Raw genomic sequence first — 20,109 nt, 5'->3', positions numbered from 1 at the left:
TGTCACTGGTGTCACTGGTTTTACTGGTGTCACTGCTGTCGCCGCTGTCACTGCTGTCACAGGTGTCACTGGTGTTGCTGGTGTCACCGGTGTTACTTTTTACTGGTGTCACTCTTACTGGTTTTACTGGTTTTGCTGGTTTTGCTGGCACTTCTGGTGTCACTGGTTTTACTGGAGTCACTGCTGTCACTGCTGTCGCTGCTGTCACAGCTGTCATTGCTGTCACTGCTGTCACAAGTGTCACTACTGTCACTGGTTTTACTGGTCTTGCTGGTATCACCGGTGTCACTGGTGTCATTGGTGTTGCTGATGTCACCAGTGTTACTTTTTACTGGTGCCACTCTTACTGGTTTTACTGGTTTTACTGGTTTTACTGGTTTTACTGGTTTTTCTGGTTTTGCTGGTACTTCTGATGTCACTGGTTTTACTGGTGTCACTGCTGTCACTGCTGTCACAGGTATCGCTGCTGTCACTGGTGTCATTGCTGTCATTGCTGTCGCTGCTGTCACTGCTGTCACAGGTGTCACTGCTGTTGCTGCTGTCACAGCTGTCACTGCTGTCACAGGTGTCACAGGTATCGCTGCTGTCGCTGCTGTCACAGGTATCGTTGCTGTCATTGCTGTCATTGCTGTCACAGGTATCGCTGCTGTCACTGCTGTCACAGGTATCGTTGCTGTCATTGCTGTCATTGCTGTCGCTGCTGTCACAGCTGTCACTGCTGTCACAGGTATCGCTGCTGTCGCTGCTGTCACAGGTATCGTTGCTGTCATTGCTGTCATTGCTGTCACAGGTATCGCTGCTGTCACTGCTGTCATTGCTGTCACTGCTGTAACTGCTGTCACAGCTGTCACTGCTGTCACAGGTATCGTTGCTGTGATTGCTGTCGCTGCTGTCACTGCTGTCACAGGTATCGTTGCTGTCGCTGCTGTCGCTGCTGTCGCTGCTGTCGCTGCTGTCACAGGTATCGTTGCTGTCATTGCTGTCGCTGCTGTCGCCGCTATCGCGACTCCGCCCCGCCCCGTGGGCGTGGCATCTCACGTGGCGTGTCCGTGACCCCGCCCCGTGGGCGTGGCCTCTCCCGTGGCGTGTCCGTGACCCCGCCCCGTGGGCGTGGCCTGGCGCGGAGTGGGCGTGGCATCTCCCGGTGGGCGTGGCCTGGCGCGCGGTGGGGTGGGCGTGGCCCCGAGCCGTCACGTGGCGGCGCGGCGCCCCCTGGCGGCGCTCCTTTGTCCGCGCGCGGGCCGGGGGGCGTGGCCCGGCGGGCGGCGCCGCGCGGGATTGGCGGGGCGGGGCGGGGCGGGGCGGGGCGTGGCGCGGCGGCGCGCGCTGATTGGCTGCGGGGCGGGGCGGGGGTCGGTAACGGGCCGGGGCCGGGCGGGGGCCGCTCCGCGGGGCCGCTCCGCTGCCCGGGGCCCCCCGCGCCCCCATGGACCCCGACGTGGACTACGAGCGCCCCAACGTCGAGACCATCAAGTGCGTCGTGGTGGGAGACAACGCCGTGGGCAAGACGCGCCTGATCTGCGCCCGAGCGTGCAACGCCACGCTGAGCCAGTACCGGCTGCTCGCCACACACGTGCCCACCGTGTGGGCCATCGACCAGTACCGCGTGTGCCAGGAGGTGAGGCTGCTCCGGGGACAGCCCCGGGCACGGCCGGACGCCGAGCGGGAGAACGGCGGGACGGGCGTTACCGGGGGACGCCGGGCACCGGGCATCGCCGGGCACTGAGGGGCACCGGAGCGGGGGGTGGGGGGGGAACAACCGGGGGTACCGAGCACCTGGGAGCAGCCGGTACCGCAAGGGGAGAACGGGGAGGGGGTAGCGGGGGCACACCGGGGTGGTCCTGGTGGTTCCGGGCAGGGCAGTCGGTGATGGTGCGGCTCCCGGTGCCGTCCCCGGTGCCGACAGGTGCTGGAGCGCTCCCGGGATGTGGTGGACGAGGTCAGCGTCTCCCTGCGCCTCTGGGACACCTTTGGGGACCACCATAAAGACCGGCGCTTCGCTTATGGCAGGTGGGACCGCGACCCGCCACCGGAACCCCGCCCCCTACCACCGGCACCGGCACCCCCGAAACCCCCCCCAGCTCCTGTCACCGGCAGCCCAGCCCCCACCCCCGGCGCCCCGAGCGCCAGCCCTGCCCATCCCGGGATGCAGGGAGCCAAAAGAGCCCCTTGGGCTCCTGCCAGCGCCCGGGGAGCAGCTCCGGCACCCGAACCCTCGGGGAGGGCCGGGACTGCCCCCACCCCCCCTCCGGGGACAGCTTTGGGGTCACCGGCACCCCAACACCGTCCCCCCCGAGCCGAGACCCGGCTGCTCGCGGCCCCTCCGGAGCCGTGGGTGCGGCGGGGGGGGGGGTGCGGCTCCAGGGGGGCTCTTGTGGTACGAGAATCCTCCCGGGGGTCGCTGGGCTGGCCGCAGGAGGGGCCCCCCAGAACTCCCGGGGCTCCCCGGTTGTAAACAGCCGGTTCCCCGTGGCCGCTGGCACGTCCGGGCTCTTATCGCCGCCGCCGCCCCGCGCCAGCCCCGCGGCACCGCTAATCTCCCCGCGGCACGGCGGGGCCCCGCGCGTGGGGAGCCCCCCGCCACCGGCAGGGCCGGGGAGGCCGTGTCCCCACGGCTCGCGGGGGCCCCGGGGCTGGCCGGGGGCCCCGGGGGGGCCGGTGGCGGCTATCTTGGGCTGGGACACGGGCCCGGTTCCAGCGGCGCCTCCCGGTCACGTCCCGTCCCGGCACGGACTAAAAACAACCCGGGCCCGGGGCCACGCGGCTGCTCCGGGGACTTGGGGGTGCTGGCACCCCCCGCGTGTCCCTGGCACCCCCCGCGTGTCCCTGGCACCCCCCGCGTGTCCCCTGGTACCACCCCGCGTGTCCCTGCCACCCCTCTCCGTGTCCCTGGCACTCCCCGCGTGTCCCTGGCACCCCCTGCGTGTCCCCTGGCACCCCTACGCATGTCCCTGCCACCCCACGCGTGTCCCTGGCACTCCCCGCGTTCCCCTGGCACCTCATACCCCCTGAGCCAGGGCTGGGGTGGCAGCGGCCGCCCCACGGTGGGCACGGGGGGTCTGTCCCCGGTGCTGGGGGCTGGCACCCACCCAAACACCCCGCGTGGGTGCTCAGGGGCTGGGACCACCACGGTGCCGACCCGAGTGGGGCAGCCTGCGACTTGGCCGGCGGTGCTGACCCGAAGCCGGGTCCCACCGGGTCCCTCCTGTCCCTGTGTCGCAGAGGCCACGGAGTTCCCGGTGGCTGCCGGGGATCTGTGGGGTTCCCGTGGCTGCGGGGATCTCAGGGGGTCCTGAGGCTCCTGGGGGTCCCAGCGACCCGGGGTTGGGCTGGAACCGGGTGTCACCCGAGAGGGCAGGGCGTGTTTGGGGCCAGCGGGTGGCACCGGGACGGCACCGGGACGGCACCGGGACGGCACCGCCCTCCCGCCGCCGCTGCTCCCCGCAGGTCGGACGTGGTGGTGCTCTGCTTCTCGCTGGCGAACCCCAACTCGCTGCGGCACGTGAAGAGCATGTGGTACCCCGAGATCAAGCACTTCTGCCCCCGCACCCCCATCGTGCTGGTGGGCTGCCAGCTGGACCTGCGCTACGCCGACCTGGACGCCGTCAACCGCGCGCGCCGGCCGCTGGCCAAGTGAGCCCCCAAAGTGTCACCACCCCCTCCACCCGCAGCCCCACCGGGACAGGGACACCTCAAAGTGTCATCACCCCAAGCCCATTGAAAGGGGGACACTTCCCCGTGCTGCTAGGGGGACCCCCGGATTTGTCACCACCGTGTCAGGATGTGTCATCTCCCCACAGGATGGGGTCCCCCCGTGGGTCAGGGTCTTCTGACAGCACTTGCGGGGTGGAACTCTGCCCTGCTCTGCGCTCCTGGGTTGGGGTCTCCCCTCCAAGCCCCCCTGTCACCCCCACAATGAGGGGCCACCCCGCCAGCACCCCCTGGGATGGCGACGAGACCTCCCAGCACGCTCGGAATGAGGAGGGGCTGCCCTGGCCACCCTGCTGAGCCCCGCACCCTCTCCATGCCCCCCCAGGCCCATCAAACCCTCGGACATCCTTCCACCGGAGCGGGGGCACGAGGTGGCCCAGGAGCTGGGGGTGCCCTACTACGAGACCAGCGTGGTGGCCCAGTTCGGGGTCAAGGACGTGTTCGACAACGCCATCCGCGCCGCGCTCGTGTCCCGCCGCCACCTGCAGTTCTGGAAGTCCCACCTGCGCAAGATGCAGCGCCCGCTGCTGCAGGCGCCCTTCCTGCCCCCCAAACCCCCCCCGCCCCTCATCCAGGTGCCCGAAGCGCCCCCCGGGCTTGGGGGGGGCCCGGCCGCGCTGTTCCAAGCCCCGCTCTGCGCCGACGTCGTCTTCCAGCTGCAGGGCGGCCACCGCGTCTTCGCCCACCGCGTCTACCTGGCCACCGCCTGCTCGCGCTTCTACGACCTCTTCACGCTGGAGGAGCCCCCCGAGACCCCCGGCCAAGGGGACGGGGCCACCCGGGACCTGTCGTCGTGGGGCCGTGGCTTCCTGAGCCTGCGCTGGGAGGCGGTGGCCGACCCGGTGGCGGGGCGGGAGCGGCGGATGGCGGTGGTGGCCATGGACCGGGGCGTGCGGCCGGAGCCGCTGCGCGCCGTGCTGGAATATTTGTACACGGGCAAGCTGGAGCGGCGGCACGGCGACCTGCGGCAGGTGGGCGCCGTGGCCGAGCTGCTGGAGGTGTTCGACCTGCGCATGATGGTGGCCAACGAGCTCAACCAGGAGAGCTTCATGAACCAGGAGATCACCAAGGCCTTCCACGTGCGCCGTGCCAACCGCGTCAAGGAGTGCCTGGCCAAGGGCGTCTTCGCAGGTATGGGGGGGCTGTGGGGACAGGAGGGTCACTGCTGTCACCTCCAGGTGGTGGCCCCTTCGGGTGGTGGCAGGGTAATGGTCAATCTGAACCTCTCCCACCGCTGAGGTCTTTGCAGGCTGGGGTCCTGTCCTGGTCGGTCATGGAGGTGCTGCTGGGGTGGTGGCCAAGGCAGTGGTGTCCCCATGGAAAGGGTGTCCAAGGGGTGGCTGTCCCCATGGAAGGGATGTCCAAGGGATTGTCCCCAAGGCAGAGGTGTCCCCATGGAAAGGGTGTCCAAGGGGTGGCTGTCCCCAAGGCAGTGGTGTCTCCAAGGGGTGGCTGTCCCCAAGGCAGTGATGTCCCCATGGAAGGGATGTCCAAGGGATTCTTGTCCCCATGGAAAGGGTGTCCAAGGGATTGTCCCAAGGCAGTGGTGTCCCCATGGAAAGGGTGTCCAAGGGGTTCTTGTCCCCAAGGCAGTGGTGTCCCCATGGAAGGGATGTCCAAGGGATTGTCCCCAAGGCAGTGATGTCCCCATGGAAAAGGTGTCCAAGGGATTCTTGTCCCCAAGGCAGTGATGTCCCCATGGAAAAGGTGTCCAAGGGATTCTTGTCCCCATGGAAAGGGTGTCCAAGGGATTGTCCCCAAGGCAGTGGTGTCCCCATGGAAGGGATGTCCAAGGGATTGTCCCCAAGGCAGTGGTGTCCCCATGGAAAGGGTGTCCGCGGGGTGGCTGTCCCCACCACGAGCTGTCCCCTGTCCCCAGACGTGGTGTTCCGCGTGGACGACGGGGCGGTGCCGGCGCACAAGCCGCTGCTCATCGCCGGCTGCGACTGGATGAGGGCCATGTTCCGAGGGGGCTTCCGCGAGAGCTACGCCGGCGAGGTGGGGACCAGGAGGGCACCTGGGGCTCTGTGGGGCAGGGTGGGCATCCTTGGTTGGGGTCAGGGGGCAGCTCAGACCCCCTGGCACAGGGACACACGTGTCCTACTTCCAGAGGAGAAAGCTGGGAGCTGTCCTGGCTTGTGGGGGCTATTCCGGGGCTGTGCCAGGGGGGGGTCCCCCTTTCCCCCAGCTCCCTTTGGGGGTGGCTCTGAACTCCCCCCAAACCTCCCCCGGATCCCACAGGTGTCCCTGCCCGGCACCAACTGCGCCTGCCTCCGCGCCGTCCTGGATTTCCTCTACACGGGGGTCTTCACCCCCACGCCCGACCTGGACGCCATGGAGCTGCTCATCCTCACGGACCGGCTGTGCCTGCCGCGGCTGCAGGCGCTCACCGGTGAGCCCCCGGTATCCCCCGGTATCCCCCCGCAGCCCTAACGTCACCTGCCGATACCCTGCCGGTGCCGCGGGGACGGATCGATCGTCCCCGCGTGTCATTCGCTGTCCTTATGTAAACGCGGGGGGGGGTCCCGCTGACCCAGGGGAGGGGGCGCACCCCCCAAACTCCGTGAACCCCCATTTTCCCACCCCTCTCCCAGAGCAATACGCGGTGGACGAGCTGCTGCGAGCCTTCATGCAGTGCGTGGAGATCGACGAGCAGGTCATCATCTACCTGGAGATGACGCAGGTATGGGGGGGTTTGGAGGGCACGGGGACCCCCGGAAACGGGGGAGGGGGGCACAGAGACTGCTAGCTGATGGGGTGACCCCCCCAAAAAAATCCCCGCCACCCCCAGTTCCACAACGCCCGGCAGCTGGCCGCGTGGTGCCTGCACTACATCTGCACCAACTACAACCGCGTGTGCCGCCGCTTCCCCCGCGAGATGAAGTTCATGTCCCCAGGTGGGTACGGCGTGGGGCGGGGGGCACACGGTGAAGGGGGTCCCCCCCACCCCAGCGGTGCCCTGAACCCCGAGATGTCCCCGCAGAGAACCAGGCGCACTTCGAGCGGCACCGCTGGCCGCCGGTGTGGTATCTGAAGGAGGAGGATCTGTACCTGCGCTCCAAGAAGGAGAGGGAGCGGGAGGAGCAGCTGCAGCGCAAGCAGCACCCCCGCAGCAAGTGGTGCTTCTGGAGACCCTCGCCCCCCGTGTCCTGAGAGGGGGTGGGGGGGCTCGGGGAAGGGACCCCCCGTGTGGGGCTGGGGGCTCGGGAGGGCTGGGAGCCCCTGTGCTGAGCAGGGAGTTGGGCCCCGGGATCCCCGTGTAGGGTTGGGGGGCTCAGCTGGGCTGGGGGTCCCTGTGGTGAGTTGGGGGTCGGGGTTGGGGGGGCTTGGCTGGGCTGGGGGTCTCTGTGCTGGCCCCGGGACCCCACACTTGACTGGGGGGCTCAGCTGGGCTGGGGGTCCCTGTGGGGAGTGAGGGGCTTGGGGTTTTTATAAAGGGCTGGGGGGGCTCAGCTGGGCTGGGGGTCCCCGTGTGGAGTGGGGGGCTTGGGCCCAGGGCTCCCATGAAGGGCTGGGGGGGTCCCTGTGCTGGGCTGAGGGGCTCAGGACCCCCACCCTCGGCTCCAGGGGTCCCACACTGAACAGAGGGGTCAGACCCTGGGACCCCCACCCAGGGCTATGCCTCTCGGCCCTGGGACCCCCCCCCCACCACTGAACCGGGGGGCTTGGCCAGGGTGGGGGTCTTCCAAGGGCTTGTTTACCCCCCCACCCTGGCTGTTTACAGGCTCTGCCGGGTCGCAGCCCCGCCCCGGTCCCACCGTGCCTTTCCCCGGTGGGGAGGGGGTCGTGCTGAGCCCCCTCCCCCCGGCAGGGCTCCCCACCACCGCTGGTGCTACCTCTGACCGAGCAGTATTTGGGGCTGGGGGCGCGCGGGGAGCGGGGGCTCTGCCGCTCCCCCTTTCTTTTCTGGGGGGGGTCCCCACCCCCGTAGGGCTCTCTGGTGCTGTATTTTCCCTCCCCCACCGTGGGGCGGGGGGGGGGGCCAAGCTGTGAGCAGGGCGGGGTGGGTGGGGGGTGGGCGCGGGGAGGGGGTCCCTGGGTGCTTGTGTGGCTGCGAGAGCCCCCGGCTCATCTCTGTGCCTTGGCCGTGTCCCGGGGGGGTTGTCACTGTCCCTGTCCCGGGCCGTGCCACTGTCGCTGTCCCCGGGATGTGTCCCCACCCCGGAGCGGGGTCGGGGGGAGCACCGTCCCCGCCCCCGGGCTGAACTGCACAACCGTTTTTACACTTTTTTACCCCAGGAGCACAGCGGGGGCCCCCCGCCCAGGCTTCGGGGCCCCCCCCATTCCCCACCTCAGCAGCGGCTGTTTTAACCTTTAATAAAGCTTTTTGTAACGGAGCCGGACTCTGTGAGCCCCCCCCGACCCTGCCGTGTCCCCCAAACAGCGAGCCCTGCCCCCCAGGAAGGAGTGATGAGGGGGGGGCTTCACTGGGGTGTATTTATTGGGGGGTGGGGCGGCCCAACCCACGCGTTGAGGGGACACGAGTGGGACATAGAGGGTGGGGGGGTCATTTGTGGGTGGGGGAGATCCCCGGCACGGCAGGAGGGGTGAGGTTGGGGGGGTTCCCCCACCTCAGGGTCTGTCCCAGGCTGAGCCCCCCATTCCCCCCTCGCAGGGCCCTGGGAGCAGAGCCTGGGGGTCACCTCAGCTCCCATGGGTGGAGGGGACCTGGGGACGTCCCTGGGGTCCCGCTGCAGCTGCTGCTGCCGTTTCCAGCCCCGGAGCACAGCTGGGGCCTCAAACATCTGGCCAGCGGCCACGGGACTGCAGCATCCCGTGGGGATTTGGGATCTGTGGGGGGTTGGGATGCAGGATCCCCCCATGTCCCCCTTTTTTCCCCTCCCCAGTCGCCGCGGCTGGCAGATGCTGCAGGGCTGGGCTCGGGGCTCTCCCGGCCGGAGCAGCAGGTAGCGCAGGTTTCCCGGGATCCTCCCGTCTGAACCGGGCCCGTTCCCAGCCACGCCACCCTCCGGGAAGGGCGGGAGCCACGGGAGGATCCCGGAGCCGGTGGGAGGATCCCCTCGGGGATGCCGGAGCAGCTCCCAGCCCTCGGGAGGGCTTCGGGCAGTCGGGGATCCCGGCCGGGCTGCCCCCACACATCCCCACGGGGGTCTGTGCTCACACCGGGGCATACCGGCATTCCCGGTGCCGCCGGTATCGCCGCCAGCCCCGGCTCAGGCGGGGCCGTAGCAGAGGATCTCGCTCAGGTCGTAGCCGGTGACGGCGAAGGTGTCGCCGGCGGGGTCGCAGAAGCGGGCGCCGCAAACCTGCGTGTCCGTCACGCACTCGGCGTGGCAGTGCCGCACCTGCGGCGGGAGCGGCCCCGGAGCGATCCCAGCGTTTCCGCAGCTCCCGGGGCCACGGTCCCGGTCCCTTTTGTCCCCCGCGGCTCCAAGTCCCGCGGCCGTGCCCCAAGCCCGGACTCACCTCGATGTCATCGGTGTCCGGGTCCCGGCTGAGCTTCCAGACGTGGACAAAGGAATCCTCTGCACCCGACAGCAGCTGCGAGGGGAGAGGGGGACCGTGGGGACAGCACGGAGGTGGCAGGGCCATCGGCAGGATGGGACACTGGGGTGGGATTGCAGATGGAATGCCAGGTGGGATGTCAGGGTGGGATTTCAGGTTGGAATGCCAGGTGGGATGTCAGGGTGGGATTTCAGGTTGGAATGCCAGGTGGGATGTCAGGGTGGGATTTCAGGTTGGAATTCCAGGAGGGAGAATTCAAGGTGGGATGTCAGGGTGGAATGCCAGGTCAGAATTCAAGGTGGGATGCCAGGATGGGATTTCAGGTTGGAATGCCAGGTGGGATACTGGGGTGGGAATGGCAGATTGGAATGCCAGAGTGGGATGCAGGTTGGGATTTCAGGTTGGAATTCAAGGTGGGATGCCAGGTTGGAATGCCAGGTGGGATGCAGGTTGGAATTCAAGGTGGGATGCCAGGCTGAGATTTCAGGTTGGGATTTCAGATTGGAATGCCAAGTAGGATGTCAGGATGGAATGCCAGGTTGGGATTTCAAGTTGGAGTGCCAGGTTGGGATTTTAGGTTGGAATACCAGGTTGGAATGCCAGGTAGGATGTCAAGATGGAATGCCACGTTGGGATTTCAGGTTGGAATGCCAGGTGGATGTCAGGGTGGGATACTGGGCAGGATGTCAGTGTGGGACGCTGAGTACGGTGCCAGGTGTGATTCCAGATGTGACACCAGGAGTGACACCAGGTGTGACTCCAGGTGTGATTCCAGATGTGACACCAGGAGTGACACCAGGTGTGGCACCAGGTGTGACCCGTCCCCTCCGTACCTTGCCGGTGAGCGGCGCCAGGTCGAGCGCGTAGATCCAGCGGGCGTGGGCGCTCACCTGGGCACGGATCCGCCCCGAGCCCGCATCCCACAGCCGGATCTGCCCGTCCCCATAGCCCGCAGCCACGACCCCGTTCCACAGTGCCACCGAGGAGCAGGAGCAGCTGGACACAGGGCCACGTGTCACCACCTCAGGGGTGTCCCTCCCTCGTGTCCAACACCCTGCAGGATCCCCGGCGCTCACCCAGATCCCGGGATCTTCCCCAGCAGGGTGAACTCCTCCCCGCTGCTCCACAGGCAGAGGGTCCCGGAGTCATCGGCCGTCACCAGGTCCCCAGCCCCGTCCTGTGGGGAGAGATGGCACTGTCCCCAGCTCTGGGCGCTGTCCCCAGCTCTGGGGTGGCACTGGGCACAGTCCCACGGGCGTCAGGACAAGCTGGAACAGCTCCTGAAGCGCTGACGGGTCCCGGCCGGAGCGGGGCTGGGAGCGCCCGCGGGCGGCTCCGCTGGAACTCGTCTCTGCCCACGCTGCCACGCCAGGGCGGATTTCGAGGAAGAATCAGGGCACCCCTCCCTCGGTGAGGATTCCCAGCTCCTGGGAATGTCCCAGGGAACCCTCGGAGCGAAGTCCAGGGGGTGTGTGAGGGGATGGGCGGCAGCGGGAAGTGCCACGGCAGCTCCGTTGTCCCCACGGTGACACGGCAGCTCGGGAATGGGATGTGGGGGATGAATCCCTTGGGGATCCCAGAGCAAGGAAAGTTCAGTGACTCATCGGGGAAAGTGCTGAGTGGGAGGGAAGTGGCTGCTGAGTCTGCAGGGACCTGCCCTGTGAACTCCCAGTGCCTAAGGAGGTTCCAGGAGAGATGGGAGGAATTTGGGACAAAAGATGGCGTGACAGGACGCAGGGCACGGCTTCCCACTGGAGAAGAGCAGATTTGGCTAGGATTTTGGGAAGGAAGCACAGGCTATCCAGAGAAGCTGAGGCTGCTCCTGGATCCCTGGAAATGTCCAAGGCCAGGATGGAGCCACCTGGGAGAGCAGAAGGGTCCCTGTGGGACTGAAGAGATTTGGGGTGTCCCTCTCTCCCCGTACCGGGGCCCGGCCCTGCTCGGCCGCGATGTCGGTGACGGGATCCCGGTGCTGCTCCAGGACCTCGCTCAGCGTCACGTTGGTCCCTTTTGGGGGGATGTCAAACACCAGCACGGCCCCGAAGGACGTCCCTGTGGGGTCAGGGGGTGAGCAGGGCTGGGCCAGGCCAGGGCCAGCAGCCTGCCCACGGCCCGGGCTCACCCACGCAGACGAAGCGGCCGCCGGCCGCGGCGATGCCCCGGGCGAAGACGGAATGTGCTGGAAGGGAACAGCTCTGTGTCACCCCCGGTTCCTGTCCCGGGGGTCACACCCCGGTCCTGGCACAGGGTTGGGTTTGTCACGTGAAGATCTCGAGGAGTTGGTGTCCACGAGGCAGGGAAGGGGCTCAGCCTGGAGAAAAGGGGGGTCAGGGGCTGTGGGAAATGGATTTGGAGGAAGGTTTTTCAAGTTTGACACAGGGGTTGGACAAATGGGGACCTCGTGGCTCTGCACAGCTCCCTGGCAGGAGGGTGTGGCAGTCACAGATCCTCTGGACAGACAGACAGAACTTTTCCAGGATTTTCCTGGGAAGCTGTGAGAAAGCTCAGAGAAAAGGAGAAACAATTTTTGTCTTCACTTGCTGCACCTGTTGTGCACATGTGGAACGTGTTACAGAGATTTGGTTACCAAAAAGTGATTTCTTAATTAGACGCTAGTGATAGTGTTTAGATTTTTCAAAGAATGCATCAGACTGTCTATTAAAGTGTAGTTAGTAGAATATAGTATAATGCAATAAAACAATTAATCGACCTGCTACAATCATAGAATCAATGCTAATTATTAACCAGTGGGGACCCCTACAAGGAAAGGAGAGAACAGCCAGGGAAAAAGGGACAAGATGAGAGCTGTGCCAGGGGAGGTTTAATTTGAATATTGGCAAAATTCCTGCCTGGAAAAGGCTGGAATTTCCATCCCTGGGGGGGATTTACCAGTGGGGACCCCACTAGGATAGGAGAGAACAGCCAGGGAAAAAGGGACAAGATGAGAGCTGTGCCAGGGGAGGTTTAATTTGAATATTGGCAAAATTCCTGCCTGGAAAAGGCTGGAATTTCCATCCCTGGGGGGGATTTACCAGCAGGGACCCTTACAAGGACAGGAGGGGACAGCCAGGGAACAAGGGGCAGGACGAGAAGGAAGAGCCCCAAGTTTGGGGGAGGAGAACCCCAGGAGAGCTTTAGCTTGGACATTGGCAAAATTCCTTCCTGGAAAAGGCTGGAATTTCCATCCCTGGGGGGGATTTACCAGTGGGGACCCCTCTAGGAAAGGAGGGACAACCAGGGAACAGGGGACAGGATGAGAAGGAAGAGCCCCCAGTTGTAGGAGAGGACAACCAGGGAACAGAATAGGATGAGAGCTGTGCCAGGGGAGGTTTAATTTGAATATTGGCAAAATTCCTTCCTGGAAAATGCTGGAATCTCCATCCCTGGTGGGGACTGACCAGCCCCGTGCGGGTGGCACTTGGGGACACGGCAGTGGTGGCCTGGGGGACACGGAGGGACTCACCTGCTGGCAGCTCCGGGACGTCGAGCGCGTGCCAGAACACCATGGTGGAGCCGTCAGCCTCGTACATCTGCCACGGAGGGACAGGCTGGGACACCCTGGGGGTGACCAGGGGACCCCCCACACTCTGGGGGTGACAAGGGGACCCCCAAATGTCCCCCCCCACCCCCAGGCCTCACCTGGACCCCGCGCTGGGATGTGAGCACCAGCAGCACCCGCCACGGGAGCTCGCACCACGCGGCCTGCGAGGGACACGGGGGGGACGCTGAGGGACCCCAAAATCTCCCTCCACCCCCCCTCCCGTGGGTCTTCCCCTGGGGAACCCCAAAATCCCCTCCTGAAGCCCCCCAAACCCTCCCTGTGGGGTGTCCCCAAGTCTCACCCCGGAACAGGAGGTCCCAAATCTCATCCTGGAGCCCCCAGATCTCTTCCTGGAGCACCCCAAGCTCCAACCCCTGGAACAGGAGCCCCCCCAAACCCCTCCTGGAGTCCCCCAAACTCCAACCCCTGGAACAGAAATCCCCAATTTCCTCCTGAAGCCCCCCAAACCAATCCTGGAGCACCCAAATCCCCTCCTCCTGGAACAAGAACCCCACAATCCCCTCCTGGAGCACCCCAAACTCCAACCCCTGGAACAGGAGCCCCCCAGTTTCCTCCTGGAGCCCCCCAAACCAATCCTGGAGCACCCCAAACCAATCCTGGAGCCCCAAATCCCCTCCTCCTGGAACAGGAGCCCCCCAGTCCCCTCCTGGAGCCCCCCAAACTCCAACCCCTGGAACAGAAATCCCCAAACCCCTCCTGAAACCCCCAAATCTCCTCCTAGAGCACCCCAAACTCCTCCCCCTGGAACAGGAGCCTCCCAAATCCCCTCCTGGAGCCCCGCAATCCCCTCCTTGAGCCCCCCAAACCCCTCCAGGAACCCCCAAATCTCTTCCTAGGGTACCCCAAACTCCTACCCCTGGAACAGGAGCCCCCCAGTTTCCTCCTGGAGCCCCCCCAAACTCCAACCTCTGGAACAGAAATCCCCAAACCCCTCCTGGAGCCTCTCAAACCCCTCCTGGAGCCCCCAGATCTCTTCCTAGAGCACCCCAAACTCCTCCCCCTGGAACAGGAGCTCCCAAATTTCCTCCTGGAGCCCCCCAATCCCCTCCTGGAGCCCCAAATCCCCTCCTCCCAGAACAGGAGCCCCCAGATTTCCTCCTGGAGCCCCCAAACCCTTCCCCAGTCTCCTCCCGGAGCCCCCAGACCCCCCTGCCCTGCCCCAGCTCTGTTCGATGTTCCCTCAGCTCAGTCCCTGCTGGCTTCCAGGACCCCCCCAAACTCCCCCAGAGCCCTCAGGGGGCTCCCCCAGTGCCAGGGAGGTGCCAGCGAGGTGCCAGGGCTGTGTCCCGCCCCCTGCCTGGTGCCAGGGAGGTGCCAGGGCTGTGTCTCACCCCCTGCACAGTGCCAGGGCCATGTCCCCCACCTTGTCTGGCACCAGGGAGGTGCCAGGGCTGTGTCCCCCCACCCTGCCTGGTGCCAGGGATGTGCCAGGGAGGTGCCAGGGCTGTATCCCAGCCCCTGCCCGGTGCCAGAGAGGTGCCAGGAAGGTGCCAGGGCCATGTACCCTACCCTGCCCAGTGCCAGGGCCACGTCCCACCACCCTGCCTGGTTCCAAGGAGGTGCCAGGGCTGTGTCCCCTACCCTGCCCAGTGCCAGGGCCATGTCCCATCCCCTGCCTGGTGCCAGGGCCGTGTCCCCCCACTCTGCCTGGTGCCAGGGAGGTGCCACGGAGGTGCCAAGGCCACGTCCCATCCCCTGCCCGATGCCAAGGCTGTGTCACCAGGGCTGTGTCCCCTCCCCTGCCTGGTTCCAGAGAGGTGCCAGGGAGGTGCCAGGACTGTGTCCCACCCCCCGCCCGCTGCCACAAGCCCCTGCCCATCCTCTCCCCGTGCCTCACCTGTGTCAGCAGGGGGGTGCTGAGGGCAGAGCCCCCTCCGCGGGCCTGCAGCTGCCGGGGGTGCCCCTCGGTGCCCAGCAGGCTGAGGGTGGTGCCGTGCACGGCTCCGAAGGCCGGGGCCCGCCCGGGGGGGCACAGCACGGCCAGGTTGTTGTACAGGGCAGAGCTGCTGCTGCGCAGTGCCAGGCTGCGTGCCCGCCGGTACCGCCCCAGCCTGAGCGGGCACAGCCAGCGGGGGGCATTGCCAGGGGGCTGGGGGAGGTTTTGGGGGGCTGGGGCGGGTCTGAGGGGGTGGGGTGGGTCTGGAGTGGGATGGGAGCAGATCCAGGGGGCTGGGGAAGATTTTGGGGAGACTGGAGAGGATCTGAGGGGGTGGGGTGGGTCTGGAGGTGGATGAGGACAGAGCCAGGGGGTCAGGGAAGATTTTTGGGGGGCTGGAGTGGGTCTGAGGGGGTGGGGTGGGTCCGGAGGGGGATGGGAGCAGATCCAGATGGTCGAGGAAGATTTTGGTGGGCCTGGAGCAGATCTGAGGGGGTGGGGGCAAATCCAGGGGGCTGGGGGAGATTTGGGGGGGCTGGAGTGGATCTGAAGGAATGGAGGCAGAGCCAGGGGGGCTGGGGAAGATTTTTGGGGGGCTGGGCCGACTCCGGAGGGAGATGGGGGAATTTCCAGGGGGTTGGGGGAGGTTTCGGGGGGGCTGGAGCAGATCTGAGGGGGTGGGGTGGGTCCGGAGGGGGATGAGGGAGAGTCAGGGGGCTGGGGGAGATTTCGGCGGGGCTGGAGCAGATCTGAGGGGGTGGGATGGCTCTGGAGTGGGATGGGAGTAGATCCAAGGGGTCGAGGAAGATTTTGGTGGGGTTGGAGCAGATCTGAAGGGGTGGGGACAGATCCAGGGAGTTGGGGGAGATTTTGGGGGGCCAGAGCGGGTCTGAGGGGGTGGGGTGGGTCTGGAGGGGGATGGGGGCAGATCCAGGTGGTCGAGGAGGATTTTGGGGGGCTGGAGCAGATCTGAGGGGGTGGGGTGGGTCGGGAGAGGGGGGCAGCTCCAAGGGGGTCCAGAGGGGGCTGGGGGCAGAGCCACCCCTGTCCCCACCCAGCGCCCCCAATTCCCCTCAGTGCCCCCAATTCTCCTCATCCCCCCAATTCCCCTCATCCCCCCCAATTCCCCTCATTCCCCAATTCCCCTCACCTCCCAATTCCCCTCATCCCCTCCAATTCCCCTCATCCCCTCCAATTCCCCTCATCCCCCCCAATTCCCCTCATCCCCCCAATTCCCCCCATCCCCCAATTCCCCTCATCCCCCAATTCCCTTCATCCCCCAATTCCCCTCATCCCCCCAATTCTCCTCATCCCCCAATCCCCCTCATCCCCAATTCCCCTCATCCCCCCAATTCCCCTCATCCCCCCAATTCCCCTCATCCCCCCAATTCCCCTCACCCCCCAATTCCCCTCATCCCCCAATTCCCCTCATCCCCCCAATTCCCCTCATCCCCCAATTCCTCTCATCCCCCCAATTCCCCTCAGTGCCCCCAATCCCCCTCACCCCCCAATTCCCCTCATCCCCCCAATTCCCCTCATCCCCGGTTCCCCTCAGCGCCCCCCGGTTCCCCTCCCCCCTCACTCGGTGCTCGCCGCCGCCATGGAGACGCGTCGCGGCGTGATGACGTCACGCTGTCGGCGCGCGGTGACCACGTCACGTCGCCATGGCAGCCGGGACGCCAAAAGGGGCGGGATGGCCGAGGTGGGACTGGGAGAACTGGGAGGGACTGGGAGGGACTGGGGGGGACTGGGGGGCGGCAGAGCGGGGCAAAGGGGGCGGGGGCTGGCTGGGAGGAGCTGGGGGAAGTGCAGGGTTGGGGTGTACTGGGGTATAATGGGGTATACTGGGATGAGCTGGGATGAGCTGGGGGGCCATGCTGGGGTGAGCTGGGACGTACTGGGATATACTGGAGTGTACTGGGATGAGCTGAGGGGCCACGCCGGGCTGCGTGGCTGTGTACTGGGCTATACTGGAGTGTACTGGGATGTACTGGGATGAGCTGGGATGCACTGGGATGTACTGGGACAAGCTGAGGGGCCGCGCCGGGCTGCGTGGCTGTGTACTGGTCTATACTGGAGTGTACTGGGATGTACTGGGATGTACTGGGATGTACTGGGATGAGCTGAGGGGCCATGCTGAGGTGGCTGGGATGTACTGTGCTATACTGGGATGTACTGGGACGAGCTGAGGGCCACGCCGGGCTGTGTGGTTGTGTACTGGTCTATACTGGAGTGTACTGGGATGTACTGGGCTATACTGGAGTGTACTGAGATGCACTGTGCTATACTGGGATGTACTGGGATGAGCTGGGATGCCACACCAGGCTGCGTGCCGGTGTACTGGTCTATACTGGAGTGTACTGGGATGCACTGGAATGCACTGGGCTATACTGGAGTGTACTGAGATGCACTGGGATATACTGGGATGTACTGGGACGAGCTGAGGGGCCGCATCGGGCTGTGTGGTGGTGTACTGGTCTATACTGGGACATACTGGGACGAGCTGAGGGGCCGTGCTGGGCTGTGTGGCCGTGTACTGGTCTATACTGGAGTGTACTGGGATTCACTGGGATGTACTGGGCTATACTGGGATGAGCTGAGGGGCCATGCTGAGGTCGCTGGGATGTACTGGGCTATACTGGGATGGACTGGGATCAGCTGGGGGGCCCTGCTGGGGTGGGCTGGACTATACTGGGATGCACTGGGATGGACTGGGCTATAGTGAGATGAGCTGGGGGGCCATGCTGGGGTCGGCTGGGAGGTACTGGGCTATACTGGGACATACTGGGAGGTACTGTGCTATACTGGAGTGTACTGCGATGCACTGGGATGAGCTGAGGGCCGCGCTGGGCTGCATGGCCGTGTACTGGTCTGTACTGGTCCATACTGGGCCGCACTGGGAGCCGTGCCCGTCCCCGTCCCGCACAGAAAGCGAAGCCCCGCGGCGCCGGCACCAGACCCACGCAGGACAAGGCACGAGTGACCGGCCGGGCCCCGCGTCGCCTCTCCAAAACGGCGACCCCCAAAACACCGGGACCGAGCCCGGCCGAGCCCGGCGCGGCCCCGGGAGCCGCGGACACCGAGCCCCCGGCCCGGGAGCCCCTGGACGTGGCGCCCATCCTGGACGAGCTCCTGCAGCGCGTCTGGAGCGAGTGCGCGCAGGCGGCCGCGGCTCGGCAGGTGAGAGACCCCCCCCCCTACCGCACCCCCAAAGATTTGGGGAGGTTTTGGGGGGTCCAGCAGGTTTTGCGGGCGCCGTCTCAGCGCCGTGCCCGTAGCGGGTGCCCTTCACGGTGGCGCGGATGCGGGATGCCATGCTGTTTGTCGCCGAGTGGAGGTTCCTGCGGAGGGACGACGGGGACCCGGACCCCGAGGGGGACCCCGAGCCCGAGCGAGACGGGGTCTGGAAGGAGGACGAGGAGCCCCAAAGCTGCATCCTGGACTCGCGGACGCCGGGTGTTGTCGCTGTCACGGAGCTCTCTCTGCCGTGGGAAGAGGTGAGACGTTCCCCGACCCCCCCAAAACCCACCCGTGGCGCTCACGGTGTCACCCACACCGGGTGTTGTCCCCGGCCAGGTGTCGTCCGAGGATGTCCCGGTGGCAGCCGAGGCTGAAATTCCCCTCGTGTGTCCCGGCGAGGTCCCCGCGCCGCCGGAGCAGGTGAGACACCGACCACCCCTCCCCGAGACCCACCGGGCCGAGCCCCAGCGGCTCCGGGCCCGTGGGACCCCCGGTGTCACCCACACCGGGACACCGCCACCCACACCGGCTCCGTTCTGGAGGGGAAGGAGCCGCCGCCGTGCCAGCCCCGTTCCGCCGCGGCTCCTCCCGCTCCGCTTCCCGGTGCTGTCCCGGTGCCCGCTCCAGAACCGCCCCGCCCGGAGCCGCCCATCGCTCCCGGGAGCCCCGGGAAGGGACGCCGCCTCTCCGGGAGTCCCGGGAGAAGCCATCACGTCTCCGGGAGCCCCGGGAAGGGCCGCCGCCCCTCCCGGCCCCCGCGACCGCGACCGGTCCCACCCCAGCCCCCGGCTCCGCTGCCGTCCGCCCCCTCGAAACCCCCAGCGCGGGCACCGGCGGAGTCCCGCGCGGTCCCGGTGGCGAACGGCGACCGAGTGCCACCACCGCCGTCCTCCTCCCGCTGCAGCCTGGCACCCGGCCGGCCGCGCAGAGCCTCCCGCGGCACGGCGGCCGTGCCCAGGCTGGATGCCAGCCGCGATGCCACCCGCTGGCTGCTGCCCGAGGTGTCGGTGGCGGACGTGAGCGCCGAGCCCGAGCGGGCGCGCTCGGCGGCCTCGCGGAGCCGGTTGCTCTCCCGGGGATCCCTGCAGGTCGTGCCGGCGGCGGTGCAGACCGGCAAGGCCGGGCCGCAGCTCTGTGACCCCTGGCTGGCCTCGGCTCGCCTGGCTCCCGGTGTCACCGTGCGCTGCGGCGGCGGCGAGCGCGGCGGGCCGGCCCCGGTGGGGCACGGCGGGGACGAGCAGGGGGACGAGGCGTTGAGGAGGGCGGAGAAGGATCTGAAGCCCATCTTGCCCTACCCGGAGTGCCGGCTCTCAGAGTATAAAGAATCCGAGGAGGAGCTGGAAAATCCGCCGGGAACGCGGCAGTTCGCGGGGCTGTTCCTCCCGGCGGCTGTACCGGCTCCGGGGAGACCCTTGTCGCCCCGTCTGTCGCCGGTACCGGGGCTGGCACCGAGCATGGCGCTGTACGACGCTCTCGGAGCTCGGGGCTCTTCGCCAGTGCTGCTGGATAGAACAGAAGTCAATAAAAAAACACTAAAATGAATTTTGCGGAGCCGGTGCCACCGGAGCACCGGGTCGGGGCAGCACCGAGCGCTGCGCCCGTGGTGCCACCAGCGCCCGGACCCACGCGTGGCTGGTCCCCGCATCCCCTTTGTCCCCAAACGAGGAAGAAGAGGGAGGTGACGAGGTGAAACGTGGTTTGTCCCCGTGAGCTCCTGTCCCGGGAAACGGGGACGGGGCGGGCAGAGGCCGCCCGGAGCCTCCTCTGCCTTCCCGGGAGCTCCGGGCGCAGCTGGGACTGTCCCCGCCCGCTGGGCCACTCGTGAAGGTCTTTGATCCCACGGGGACACGCTCCAGCCCCGGAGTGTCCCCGCACTGCCCGAGGGGGACTTCGGGGGACATCGCCCCTCCTGTAGCCGCCCCGGGGCTGCGGGAGTCCGGAGCGGCACCGGGAACACCGAGGTAGCACCAGGGACACCGAGGTGGCACCGGGGACAGCGGTACGACACACACGACCCCCGAGTTGCCTTTATAGAGACCCTCATTAGCACCTGATGAGTGGGCGTGGTTTCAGCTCATTAGCATGGGATGCGATAGCGGGAGTGGTTCTCAGCTCATTCGCAGCACCGGATGAGGCCTCAGGCGTGGGTTTGGGGTTCATTAGCGGAAGGTGATTCATTGGGGTGGCTTTCAGTTTCTAATTAGCGTGAGAGTGATTTCACCATCGGCTCTGAATTTAACGCTCGTCGAGGGTC

General features: G+C 66.4%; 3 protein-coding genes and 1 long non-coding RNA gene across 8 annotated transcripts; 2 read left to right on the top strand and 2 right to left on the bottom strand.

Moving 5' to 3' along the window:
• Positions 1-1,332: 1,332 nt before the first annotated feature.
• Positions 1,333-8,048, top strand: LOC110468730 (rho-related BTB domain-containing protein 2). The gene is made up of 9 exons (XM_021526859.3): positions 1,333-1,618; positions 1,907-2,010; positions 3,448-3,633; positions 4,037-4,842; positions 5,591-5,709; positions 5,953-6,103; positions 6,306-6,394; positions 6,503-6,608; positions 6,695-8,048. Exons 1-9 carry the CDS (start codon positions 1,427-1,429, stop codon positions 6,862-6,864), a joined length of 1,923 nt encoding a protein of 640 aa, XP_021382534.3. The 5' UTR covers positions 1,333-1,426; the 3' UTR covers positions 6,865-8,048.
• Positions 8,012-16,337, bottom strand: WDR54 (WD repeat domain 54). Of its 4 annotated transcripts, none has more exons than XM_085577444.1 (10): positions 16,198-16,337; positions 14,577-14,790; positions 12,817-12,879; positions 12,641-12,707; positions 11,300-11,356; positions 11,102-11,229; positions 10,254-10,354; positions 10,011-10,173; positions 9,139-9,279; positions 8,012-9,017 (listed from the first exon to the last, which is right to left on the bottom strand). In XM_085577444.1, the coding sequence occupies exons 1-10, from the start codon at positions 16,215-16,217 to the stop codon at positions 8,886-8,888; spliced, it is 1,086 nt and encodes a 361-aa protein (XP_085433570.1). In that variant the 5' UTR covers positions 16,218-16,337; the 3' UTR covers positions 8,012-8,885. The 4 variants fall into 4 exon arrangements, with proteins under 4 accessions (XP_085433570.1, XP_021382532.1, XP_085433573.1 ...); XM_021526857.3 differs by having other exon boundaries at positions 9,139-9,213; XM_085577447.1 differs by having other exon boundaries at positions 8,012-8,978; positions 9,139-9,213.
• On the top strand, positions 16,248-19,397 carry C4H2orf81 (chromosome 4 C2orf81 homolog). 2 transcript variants are annotated; one of them, XM_085577434.1, is made up of 5 exons: positions 16,248-16,317; positions 17,544-17,795; positions 17,894-18,112; positions 18,192-18,275; positions 18,404-19,397. In XM_085577434.1, the coding sequence occupies exons 1-5, from the start codon at positions 16,309-16,311 to the stop codon at positions 19,394-19,396; spliced, it is 1,557 nt and encodes a 518-aa protein (XP_085433560.1). In that variant the 5' UTR covers positions 16,248-16,308; the 3' UTR covers position 19,397. The 2 variants fall into 2 exon arrangements, with proteins under 2 accessions (XP_085433560.1, XP_085433559.1); XM_085577433.1 differs by having other exon boundaries at positions 18,398-19,397.
• Positions 19,250-20,038, bottom strand: LOC146767481 (uncharacterized). The gene is made up of 2 exons (XR_014954588.1): positions 19,906-20,038; positions 19,250-19,357 (listed from the first exon to the last, which is right to left on the bottom strand). It is a non-coding gene; the product is annotated as an uncharacterized LOC146767481 (long non-coding RNA).
• Positions 20,039-20,109: the final 71 nt, after the last annotated feature.

This window comes from Lonchura striata, chromosome 4 (genome assembly GCF_050655825.1).
Source record: "Lonchura striata isolate lonStrDom1 chromosome 4, ASM5065582v1, whole genome shotgun sequence".
Classification (NCBI taxonomy): domain Eukaryota; kingdom Metazoa; phylum Chordata; class Aves; order Passeriformes; family Estrildidae; genus Lonchura; species Lonchura striata.
The sequence above is the reverse complement of the archived record's forward strand: the minus strand, read 5'-3'. Positions and strand labels throughout refer to the sequence as shown.